General features: G+C 41.2%; 2 protein-coding genes across 4 annotated transcripts; both read left to right on the top strand.

The window, feature by feature from the left end:
- The first annotated feature begins 2,467 nt into the window (after positions 1-2,467).
- Positions 2,468-4,587, top strand: LOC125718777 (cyclin-O protein B). 2 transcript variants are annotated; one of them, XM_048992853.1, is made up of 3 exons: positions 2,468-2,998; positions 3,109-3,294; positions 3,596-4,587. In XM_048992853.1, exons 1-3 carry the CDS (start codon positions 2,579-2,581, stop codon positions 4,202-4,204), a joined length of 1,215 nt encoding a protein of 404 aa, XP_048848810.1. In that variant the 5' UTR covers positions 2,468-2,578; the 3' UTR covers positions 4,205-4,587. The 2 variants fall into 2 exon arrangements, with proteins under 2 accessions (XP_048848810.1, XP_048848817.1); XM_048992860.1 differs by lacking the exon at positions 2,468-2,998 and having other exon boundaries at positions 3,164-3,294; positions 3,882-4,587.
- Positions 4,588-6,061: 1,474 nt separating this feature from the next.
- Positions 6,062-9,624, top strand: LOC125718790 (multicilin). 2 transcript variants are annotated; one of them, XM_048992870.1, is made up of 7 exons: positions 6,062-6,209; positions 6,315-6,387; positions 6,518-6,597; positions 7,401-7,461; positions 7,882-8,129; positions 8,251-8,361; positions 8,706-9,624. In XM_048992870.1, the coding sequence occupies exons 1-7, from the start codon at positions 6,087-6,089 to the stop codon at positions 9,165-9,167; spliced, it is 1,158 nt and encodes a 385-aa protein (XP_048848827.1). In that variant the 5' UTR covers positions 6,062-6,086; the 3' UTR covers positions 9,168-9,624. The 2 variants fall into 2 exon arrangements, with proteins under 2 accessions (XP_048848827.1, XP_048848836.1); XM_048992879.1 differs by lacking the exons at positions 6,062-6,209; positions 6,315-6,387; positions 6,518-6,597 and adding an exon at positions 7,130-7,289.
- The last annotated feature ends 1,961 nt before the right edge of the window (positions 9,625-11,585 follow it).

The raw sequence follows: 11,585 nt of genomic DNA, 5'->3' as shown, positions 1-11,585 counted from the left end.
GTTATACCATGTAAGCGATAAGCACTTAAGTCGCGGTGAAGAAAGGGACAGCTCAGCATCCATGACATCTTTTAAAAAGAGATATTGTGGTTAAGCAATTTCCATTCCGTTTTAGTTAACTGTAATATACCACGGGTTCATCAAGCCCAACACGCTCGAACACACCGACACCGCTAATCAACGTACAATAAGCCCATATTTTAGCCTAAGTATTTTCTCAAATACTTATTCGATGGAAATTCTAAGGTACCTAGCAGACACGTTTTGGCTTATGCAATATGTAAAGCAATCAAGCCCCCCAAAAATCACTTGCATCTATAAAAAAAAAAACACTGAACATATAAGGGTTATAATGCTAGAGCTTAATAAAACCATCATAACATAACAAAGGAATAGCACTCATTTATTTTCCGCAGGAGGAGTAAAGGAGTACACACTGATACAGCAAAATGCCGCACCCACCACACGAGGAACCACCTCAGGCATGAGAACTAAGTGCAGCCGTGCGATAGCTCAGCACCACGCCAGTATGAATGGAATGGACCCGCAATAAGTTTATTCCTGGTGGTTGAAGTGCCCATCCTGCCAACAGCCCCCGATTTTTCCCTTAAAGTTGCAGGATCTGCTTGCAAGGCTGGATGTAGTTTAATGTCATACCCAGGACTAATAAATTGCAGGTTAAGGACCTTGACACCCCACAGAAGACATGGAATCTAAATGACACATAAGTACTTTAATATCGCCTTTGAATGACCGCACTGCAATCACAGTTTGTTCTGGAATGCCAAACTGCACTGCATACTCAATATCGTTACTTGGGTTTATATTCGTTTGTGTGTGACTGTTTTTAATATAATATTTTACAGAAAAGGACTGGTTTTCAAGTAGGCCTAAACAAAAGTGGCATACAAGAAATACGTAGGTGTGAAACTGGAAGTTGAAGGAAAACAATTTACACTGTACATTTGGTTTGGGCTTGAAACGATTTGATGCTATTTTTAATTGTTAGACAATAATAACGTAGCCTGTGAAAAGCAAGTAGGCTACCCATTGTCAAGAGCTCCCTTCCTTCTTAAAGCACAGACCAGAAGCTCAAAACAAATAGGTCTACTTTATTTTATATTCATTTGTGTGTTTTGTAAGTCAGAAAAAATGCAATGGTATCAACATTGTCATGTCAATATCTTTAGTCGGTCTATACAAAAAATGCTATTAGATTCGCATTGAATTATTTTCAATTCATGGTATCGAGTTTCAGCTCCTCTCATTCACGTGCGTACGCTCGCCATCTAGTGTTAAAGTTTAGGACCTAATTGAGTGAAACTGTCTTGTATTTATTGCTATTACAAAAGCAAATGCGATGTTGTCGTTAAATTAAAGTATTAATTAATCGCGAATTTCGGAACCCTGATAAAGGACACACAGTCACATAAAAGTTTTCCTGATATATCGGTTCAAATTCATTTCTCTTTTAAACTCACGTCTGTTTATAAAGTTGGATAGGCAGTGAAAAAAACTGAATTAGGTTCATTGACCGTGATTAATACAGCAACATCTACTATATGTAACACTAAAATATCTAAAAAAAAGAACTCGCAAATGTAATAAAGTTCCAATATTTCAGTTGTACAACGAGTCCCTTTTCGTTTTTAAGATTGACCAAAGCAGGTAACAGAAGTAAACATTAACACTTCTGATTTCTTATGTGAGTCAAATAGATACAAAGGAAAGTTTGGGAAACCAAATAAGCCACCGACATTGAGGCAGCAAGGGGTCTGCTGACAGCTGGACCTCAGTCTGTTTAAGTAATTAATTACACACTACTTTGCCGATAATGTACAGCCCTCCGGTCTAACGGTTTTCCGTTAATGAGTGGGCTACATTCATTGTTCTTTCAAACACCCGCAACGAGGTGCAAGATCAACTCCCTTGGGGAGGTCTCCTTCCCTCGGTTCTGCGCGCCATTGGCTCACTTCTCGAAGCCTCTCAGGATGAACTTCCACTATGCATTCCGCATGCCCGTCCGAAGACGCGGAATAATTTTATAAGGGGAAAAAACTATGATTGTGTGTGTGTGTGTGTATGTATACACTATGTACATACACTATGTGTGTGTATATCCACTATGTATATACATATGTGTGTGTGTGTGTGTGTGTGTGTGTGTGTGTGTGTGTGTGTGCCATGTTATATATACTGTGAATAGTTGAACTTTTTAGCATGCATGTTACATTTTGAGTTACTTTTTGTTGTTTATGCGTTGCCAGGGGATAGGAGGGCATAAATGGATCGCGGTACCCCCGATAAAAAAGGGATACACCTCCCCCGCCTCTTCGTCGCTGTGGCAACACCCAGACGCGCGGAACCTTGCTGTGCAGGTAATAGGATCCTGCGAATTAAGTTTGCGCTGAGCGCTGTTTAACCCGGGAAACCCTTCTGGCCGAATACGTCATCCAAGCCCTTACATCTGCCAATCAGAAGACAGCGATGTGATGTCAATAAACGCATGTGATATCTTGCTCGAGTTCACAGACTGGCAGTTCGGGAGCACCAGTAAGGGTGACAGTACTTGTGCAAGATGGTCGCCTTTACACACGGAGATGGTAGTACAGAAGTAAACAAGTCTGGCATTTTTAAAAGGAAGAGAGAGCCAAATTCCCCAGAAAAAGACGACGTAACGCCGGAGGACCGGCGTGAAGCAGTAGTTATAAACTGCGCAATTATGTGCGCTCCAGTAAAAAAGCCCAGGTGTTTCAGGCATCGCGAGCAAAAAATCGAGTCCACGTTGAACGATTCGGGGTTTGAAGAATATCTCTTCCTAAGTCCCAGTCTTTCCGAGGGTTTGATATATCACTGTACGCAGCCGGATGTTCAGACCTCGGACCGGCTGTTAGCAGACTGGCAGAATTTCTTGGACTATGGGGAGAGCTGCTACAACATTCAGAAACTTAACGAAACCGATTTCATACCTATTAATTATATGTCTCGTCAACCGCAGGTGAGTACATTATACTTAGGTAAACTCATCTTTTGGGAAGGTTAGCTTAAATTATGTCAATATTGCGCTAGAAAATATAAATGGTACAGACACATGCCTTTTTCCATCAGGTCACAGCAGAAGCGCGTTGCAGATTGGTGAGCTGGTTGATTCCCGTTCATAGATACTTCAGACTGTCGTTTGAGTCCTGCTGCCTCGCCGTGAATATTATGGACCGCTTCCTCTCCACCACCCCGGTGGCGTCGGACTGTTTCCAGCTGCTGGGGATCACATGTCTGCTAATCGCCAGCAAACTGGTAAGTAGCGTTCTCATTGAACGTGAAGAGTGATGTAATAACAGTCGCTATACCGCAAACTTTTTTCTTTGAACTCCTGCTCTTGTTTGCGTGCGTATAAGACTTTATATTACTGGACCACGTGACTAAAATACGCTTAATATGAAACTCCTTAAGTGAATGTAAAATGTTCGTTCCGCTTTTAATATAAAATAAAGAGTGTAGGGTGTATAAATAATCTTGGTGTAACCGATCATGAAAAAATATATGAATTATAATCAAAAATTGTACTTGTGGTTATACACTATTATTGCCTTTCCAGGTTGAGGTCTACTCACCTCAGATTAAACAGCTTCTTGCCCTGTGCTGCAATGCTTTCACAAAAGATCAGCTCTGTAACCTGGAGTGCATAATCTTAATCAGACTGAAGTTCAGGCTGGCAGCTCCAACAGTGGCCTTCTTCCTTGATTATTATACAAACCTGCAGCTTGCAGCTCAGACTTCTGCAGAGCAGAGTCCTGCTGGTCACAGAGAGGAGACTGAAAGGCAGGTATTCACAGGTATGGATTCTGGAGGAGAGTTGAACAATCCGTTCCCCTCGGGTACAGGTGAGGAGGTGGAGGGTCCCTGTGCCACAGGTGTGGGAGAAGACGTCAGGCAGAGCCACAGTATGGCCGCAAAGAGTAAAATCCTGGCAAGGACAATATGTGAACTGAGCCTGGCTGACTATGCTTTCGTCAGGTACCCTCCGTCAGTCCTGGCACAGTGTGCCGTAAAGCTGGCAGAGCACTTGCTGGGAAGAAGGCAGCAATGGGACTCAAAACCAGAAGAACAAAGTATGGATCCCACTTTGCACCATGAGTGTGGTGACAACATGAAGCTTCTGGTGTCCCTCAACCAGGAAGTCCTGCACACCATGTCTGGGTTTTGACATCATAGGAAGCCCATTGACTAGTGTCCCTTCATTTCAGCAGTTTATTTATTGACTGTAATACCTATAATTTATTCACTAATTATGTTCATATTGTATGGATGAATTTTTTTCTCCCACAAATGCATTATATACTACACAAATCTTCTGAGAAGAGCAATGAGAAGTATTATTTAATGCAGTGTTCTGTAACCCTGGCTAGTGTTTGACTAGTCTTTTTTTATTGTTTATGTTGATCTGGAGACTGGCTGCCTCGAGATCATTGTTGCAAAGCAAAATTCAAATAAACTCTGTGAACATCAGTACAGTGCGCATTTTGAATGTAAAAAAATGAATGTGATGACAGAGAATTTCAATAAAACATCTCATAAGCAAAAATAAAAGTTCTGTGTCATTCCTTTCTTGGTACTCTCATAGTACAAAAAAATCAAACTATACCAGTTATGAAAGTCAATTTACGGTAAATACCTTACAGGGTTTGCGGTGACGCTTTCAGAGTCTCACAGTCCCGCCAGAAATCTTGCGGCAAATCTGGATTATTCCATTATAAACCTAAAAGTAACTAAATCAAAAGCGTTCGGGCAGTTTGCAAACCATACACAGTACTTACAAGATAATAAAATAGTTACATACATATAAATGCGTGTGCCTGCGTGCAGACTTGTCTCGAATGTCACTCCAGCCAGCTGACCAAAGTTACCAATTGACAACACCAATGGAGGTTATACATCAGAAATGAACGGCCTACGTAATGCTTATTAACCTTGGATTTGTATTAAGCTACCAAGGGCAGGGGCCAGTATCACGAAGCAGGATTTCTTGCGTATAGCCGGATGACTTGTCAGATTTAAGGGACGCAAGTTTAAATGAACTGCATCTTTGTTCGCTCACTTTTAACACACACTACCTTAAATCCGTCAAGTTATCCAGCTAAGCCAGAAATCCTTTGTGATATATGCCTTGTAGCTATGCAAGCTATGTAAATTAAACTTTCGCGAGGTTTTCCAAGTAATTTCGTCCTATTTCCTCTAATTGCTGTCCCTTTAAAGTCCCTTTAAATTGCACTTAAATGACACGCTCTCTCTTCAATATGCGCCCGCTAAGCGAATCATTCACTTAGACAATAAAGAGAATTCAAATGCAGATCATTATTAATTTTCTAAAAAACATTCATCACTTTTTAACCGTTAAAGCCTTTTAATATTGGTTGAACAGTAGGGTTATTAAAACACCCATTGCTTTTCGTTGTCATATGCACTTCCCTTCTTCAAAAGCAAACGTGGGGAAAAAAACAATTAAGTTGGTCTCTTTTTTACCACATTATAACCAATGTCGTCCTGCCTTTATTATCGAAATAGTCCGTTCCCTATTTTACTTGCAAGTGCGGAAATAGGGTATATAAAAGTAAAGTAGGCCTGTAAAAAACCGAACATTCAAAAATTTTATTTTCATTTCGGTTGTTGAAATATTCTTCTAAATATGGTTGCTAACTCAGTATTTTTTGTTATTGCCAAACTTAAACCGTTGAACTGGCGCCGTCGAAGTCAGAACGGCGCAAATTGTGTGTGTAATACTCAGAGCCGAACAATGCGGCGCAGCGGGGCTTGATGCTCCCGTGTGGAAAGCGACTGAGCGCCGCAGGTTGGCACACTTTGCCCGCTGTTAGGCGCCACCTCTGGCGCTCTGATTGTTAATGGAGAGACAGACCGAGTTTTCCACTACCTGTAACATCTCTAAGGACGCTTTCCCTTGGAGATTTAGAAAAACCGCTGCGATTGGACGGAGAGCATTTAATGTAATTTTCTTCAACCACTGGGGAAATAAATAGCTGCCCTAACTGAGGGTCATTTTATTTTAGGGAAACTTGACATACTGTTGTTGAATGTCTCCGACATCAATCATGCATAACGAACGAAAGGCTTTCGGCAGAATCTGCCCCAATAGGATGGGAAACTCTCCCTCTCGGAGTCAAGACAAGAAACTTACCAGATACGATAATAGAAAGGTATGGAAACAAAACGTAACTCCCCCGCCGCGGTCATTGGAAGGTTGTGCTGTCTTTGTTTCTGTCTATAAATCTCTCACCCTTTGTCCTCTGTCCTCGATGAAGTACACGAAAATCATAAAGGACAACTCTACAGTCCCCATTTACGTCGAAGAGACTCCCAGTATCGTTGACCAAGGTAGGCGTTATGACATACGTTTGTTTTATTTGTTCAATTTCTATACGTTCACTGATTAATTCTCCGAAGGTCACTTATAGAGTGCATATTTATTTGAGTAGTTGGTTAATTAATCATTTATTACTGGTAGCCTTTGCAACGATCGCATGGCAAGATTTGGGGGACTGCTCATCGGTGCTAAGGCGCAGGGATGTCAGTAAAAACACACAGGTAAGACCCTTTAACGCAAGAACTGCAGGCTGCAATTGCGAAACACCTACCTGTATGACTGGGACACTGGTTGCTTCCAGTTGGAAAATTCCACACACAATGCAAAATGATCAGCATTCATTTTATTATCGTAAAACTGGTTAAATTAATTGGATCGATGCTATTTTTGCAGTCGTAACATACTGCATGTATTTCCAAAGATCCTGAATAAAAAAGCTTTAGTGTATTATCCATAGAACATATTGTAACTGTAAGAACATCTGTAACAATTAAGAGCTGATTGCTGATAGTGTACACGGACAATGCTTGATGGAGCACGCTGGGCTCACGTTGCACGCTTTTGTTAATGTTTGACACTTTGCACAGCGGGGTGTGCAGGAATGTGCAGGGCGGGCTGTTTGGTTGGCTCGTGCCGCTGACCTATAGCATGGCGGGGGTTCGGGGGGGGGGGGGGGGGGGGGTTACATTAGAACTAGTAGCAGCATCCCCGGAACTCACTGGCGATGTACTTCACTATATCTGTCCCACCACAAAGTGGATGACTCTTACCTCGGCGTTCATGGTCAGATATTCACCATATAGCACTATCGACGGAATTTTGGCAAAATAATCGCTGATTTCATAAACTGTTCAACATGGCAATTCAAACCTGCCCTTATCTACCTTTGACATATATGGAATATGGTGTTCAGGTAACATGCCAGTTAAAATAATTTGTAAATGTTGATTTCGGCGCGGCTTGGATTATATTCATAATTAAATTAAACCGTTTATGTATATGTTATATGTTGTGTTGTATTCAGGAAGATACGTTACGATACGATATTCAAGACTTCGAGGATTGTGCTATCAGCTTTATGCCAGGTGAGAATCGCTATAAATTCTATTTGATGGATAATTATTATTTATGAAAGTGAAATGTAGGTAAATGGAAAATGTGTGAGAAATGATCGGTTTTAATAATTTAGTACATTTCCTTTATTTTGACTTGTAAAATTTTCCGAACCAAGTGAAGTACATAAATTCAACTGGTATACAATTTAAAACCTTTTCTGAATAATACAGGTTTCTGAGAAAACGAACAGCATATTTCCAATTTATAATGTATTGCATAACATGTAGAATATTACCTTTTATGTGTCCTATCTTGTATAGTCAGTTAAATGTATACTTTATGCAGTTTATCTAAATAAGCTTATGTAAATAGCACTAGTGACTATAATGTCTTTTTATGTTGCCCGTGAGCTGATTCTACTGTAGTCATCGGTCTCTCTCCTCTCCCAGAATCCCCTGACCTTGAGGCAGGCTTGATTCCCAACAGTCTTTTGCTCAGTGATATTCAGGAGTGTGCTACACTGCCCCTGCCATCTCTCCAAGATGGCACCTTGCACGATTGTCTGCCATACACCTCTGCAGGGCTTCCTGAACCCCAAAGCCAGCTACAGCCTTCACCTCTGGCTGAACATGACTGGAGATGCCTGGCTGAGCATCATCATCTGGCCCTAGGAGACGCTTTGGAGGCCAACAGCCAGGTGTCCCCCCTGAACTACCGGAGGCGACGTGTTTATCTCGACATTATCAAAGAATTAGGCCATGGCACATATGCTTTTCACTGTTGTTTTATAATGGAGGATTTTGTGTTCTATTTTACAGCTGCATCTTACATTAAACAAAAGGAAGGAAGAAATAGCATCACTACAGGAACAAAACATACAACTGAAGGAACTGGCCAACCAGGCGAAGCACCTGGCCTCTGTCCTTGATGTAAGTGTGCCTGTAATGTGAGCGCGTGGCTTCCCGGATGTTGTTTGCAAACGTTGATTTTGTAGAAAATGTTCTCTGAATCATTGATTCTCATTGCAGTATTTATCTATCAGAATTAGTGTCTTCAGCAACTAAATTAATCACCAGCACATTATCTAAAGGACAGATACAATTTTGAAGCCGTTGAATATTTAAGCATCTTTGGAAGTCACTGTTTAGTGGGTGGAGTTTTGTGGCGTATTTTTGCTATTAAATGAAACAACACTAGATGGCGATATTTTCACAAGACACATTTTCACAAGTCCCGCGAGCGATTGGTGAGAATGTGCTCTTCCTTTCCGTAGAGGTTGATGACTGCTAGAGAGGCGCAGGCAGCACATTTCGTTCCACCTACCAGTGACTCTCCACTGAGATGTGGCGCTAAGCGGAGGAGGCTTGAGGACCAGAATGACCTGCATTCCAGCTGTGAGGACGTGGACGACATCCTGAGGGACATAACAGAGCGATGCAATGCCGTGTTGCGGAAGGACACCACACTGCTGGCCACACGTCAGGAGGAGAACGAGGAGGCGGCCAGCCCCCAGAACATGGAGGCCATTAACATGTACGGATCATTCACCGGGATAAGGACCTCTACTCCACGGAGACGCACTCATGAGGAGGGTGGAGTTGTGGAAGAGGACTCTGCCTTCAGGACCTCTATCAGGGACCACTGTACTATTCGAACACTGACTTTTCCCCAAGGACACGCCTTCACCTCCACCACTCCCCAGGGAGGGTACAGGTTCCGATGGGTCCCCAATTAGGGCAGACAGTCAGCCAGCTACATTATCCAGAGCACCAGCACTTGGGCTGTCTGTGTGTGGGTAGCTTGCACTGCCGCACTTCATAAAACCGTCCTTCCGGAATGCGAAACCCTTTTCTGCTCAGGCTTAGAACGCCCTTTAGAAGGGGATATTTAGGGAGAGAAGAGCTTTGGTAATTCCTCTCGTCAGTCTGAATTATATATTGATTTATACTATTAATTTGTTTCTACATTTGTGATGATTTATTTTTAAATAGGTTTTATACTTTGTCCTTACCTGTTATTTTATAAAAAAAAGTATATCTTTCTAAATACTGAAAAAATATGAAGTAAAATGTTTATTTTTCACTAATATGAATGCTGCTGGGTAAATAATTACCTGTTTACATGGTGTTTACAATTATGCTTGTTCTGTGTTTTGTTATTGAGATACCAGAAATCAGTTTGTTTAAATACAAGTTGGGTTTATTAATTTCGTTTATATTTGGGATTTTTTTTTTTTATAAATTAACCAATTTTTACAGAAATAAACTTAATGGTCAAAAAGAGTGATGTTATGACTGTTAATTTAATCCTCTCTGACAAGCAGTTCAAATAAGTCCTTCAGTATCTTGTTGGTTAACTTGTCCTTTGCCCTAAAAATGTCTGGTTCATGCCCAATGTAAGATTTTGCTGAAATGACTCAACTGTGAAATACTCCCTAGTTACAGAATGTAACAACATTGTGTATGAATGGGTACAAAGGGTGGAATGTGAAGAAAATGTGTGTGTGTGTGTGTGTGTGTGGGGGGGGGGAGGGGGGTGGGTTATGGCATCTGGGATTTTCAGTTAGAAATCTGACTAAATGTATTCATATAAGGATTCAACTTCAATTTTAATCTATAGATCTTTGCTCTCATACTTAAATGGCAACAGACAGAACAGTTTGGTTTCTGTGCTGAACAGTGAAACTGTTTGTATGAATGTGGACAAGTTTTATACAGACTATATGTCACAATAACAGTTTGCAGATTTCATGATGGCAGGGATGTTACAATATTAAACTTCTGTTCACTAGGATACAAAGTAGTAGGCAATTTACAGGCTCCTTTTAGAAGCATATTAACATGCATGTGCTTCCCAAAGTGTTCTTTGTTATGCTGTGCAACTGTTGGCCAGCTAATCATAAGGACTGTGTGCCCCCCAGCTGAATTGTCCTGCTTCTATCCTGGAAAACACCTGCTCCACTCCATGTCGAGCTGATCACAGAGCCACCCTTGTGTGTGTCTGCTGTCAGCTTGAGGTCACCACACTGGGCAGTTTCCCTGACACCTGTTCAAATTCTAGAAACCAAAGTTTTGTTTAACTTACTTAATTTGAATTTATTTACTGAAACAAGCATTCAAAGGCTAGCTTGCTGAACTGACCATATGCCAGTGTTTATCCACTTGGCCAGTAGTTAAGATGTCTATAGCATAAAAGCTAATCTGGTTGATATTCATATTTTTGGAATTTCACAAAATAGTAAAAGGCAGGATTCACACACCCTATCCAATGACAGCTATGGTATTCACATAGCAATTTCCGCTTACATTTCTTCTTGGTGGGGCCCTGGGCATATTTTTATACATATTTATTTAGCAGCCACTTTTATCCAAAGCAACAAACAACTGAGAAAGTGGGGTTGGCCGGCCCCCGGAGCATGTGGGCTTATGGATTTGCTCAGTGGCCACACAGTAAAATCACACTGCTGACCATGGGAATTGAACCAGTGACCATCTGATCACATAACACTTATGCCACTGAACCACACACATATTGAGGCCAGTGCTGTCTTCCAGTCAATAACGGATCTCAGCTTCTCTGCCTTCTGCTCTTGTGTGGACATCTGGTATGATTTTTTGATACTTGCTTTTGATAAGTGTTGCGCCTTACTCTTCAATGTTAACCCCGTACTAACCATCACGATTGACAGAGAGCATTGACAGGCCACATTGTTATTAAATGCATATGACCCTACTGATTTGAAGGAGGTCTGCAAAGAGGAGTGGATGAAAATTCCTGATGATCTGCACACAATCCTGGTGACCAACTACAAGAAACATCAGACAGCTGTGCTTGCAAACAATGGTTATTTCACCAAGTACTAAAGTATGTGTTCTAAGGGATCAAATACTTATTTCCTTAGATAAATGACAATACATACATACTGTTACATAATGATTTTTACTTGTTTGTTTTGTTAGTAATCTATCTTTTGCTGTTTAAATAAACATACCAGTGAAATTACAGACTTCTCAGTTCTTTATTAATGAGTCAACTTAAGAATTCAGCAAGGGGTCAAATACTTATTTCCCTCACTGTATATCACCCATCCATCCATCCATTTTCCAAACCGCTTATCCTACTAGGTCGTGGGGGGGGGGGGGGGGGTCCGGAG

This window comes from Brienomyrus brachyistius, chromosome 2, assembly GCF_023856365.1.
Source record: "Brienomyrus brachyistius isolate T26 chromosome 2, BBRACH_0.4, whole genome shotgun sequence".
Lineage (NCBI taxonomy): Eukaryota > Metazoa > Chordata > Actinopteri > Osteoglossiformes > Mormyridae > Brienomyrus > Brienomyrus brachyistius.
Note: the sequence above shows the minus strand (reverse complement) of the source record. Positions and strands in the feature narration are given on the sequence as shown.

What these genes read in the sequence shown, in the direction of transcription:
- LOC125718790 (XM_048992870.1), top strand. Translation starts at nt 6,087, where the DNA reads ATGTCTCCGACATCAATCATGCATAACGAACGAAAGGCTTTCGGCAGA. An exon ending in CCAGATACGATAATAGAAAG is followed by an intron (nt 6,210 to 6,314) that starts GTATGGAAACAA and finishes TCCTCGATGAAG; the next exon opens with TACACGAAAATCATAAAGGA. An exon ending in ACCTGGCCTCTGTCCTTGAT is followed by an intron (nt 8,362 to 8,705) that starts GTAAGTGTGCCT and finishes TCCTTTCCGTAG; the next exon opens with AGGTTGATGACTGCTAGAGA.
- LOC125718777 (XM_048992853.1), top strand. Translation starts at nt 2,579, where the DNA reads ATGGTCGCCTTTACACACGGAGATGGTAGTACAGAAGTAAACAAGTCT. An exon ending in ATATGTCTCGTCAACCGCAG is followed by an intron (nt 2,999 to 3,108) that starts GTGAGTACATTA and finishes TTTTTCCATCAG; the next exon opens with GTCACAGCAGAAGCGCGTTG. An exon ending in TGCTAATCGCCAGCAAACTG is followed by an intron (nt 3,295 to 3,595) that starts GTAAGTAGCGTT and finishes TTGCCTTTCCAG; the next exon opens with GTTGAGGTCTACTCACCTCA.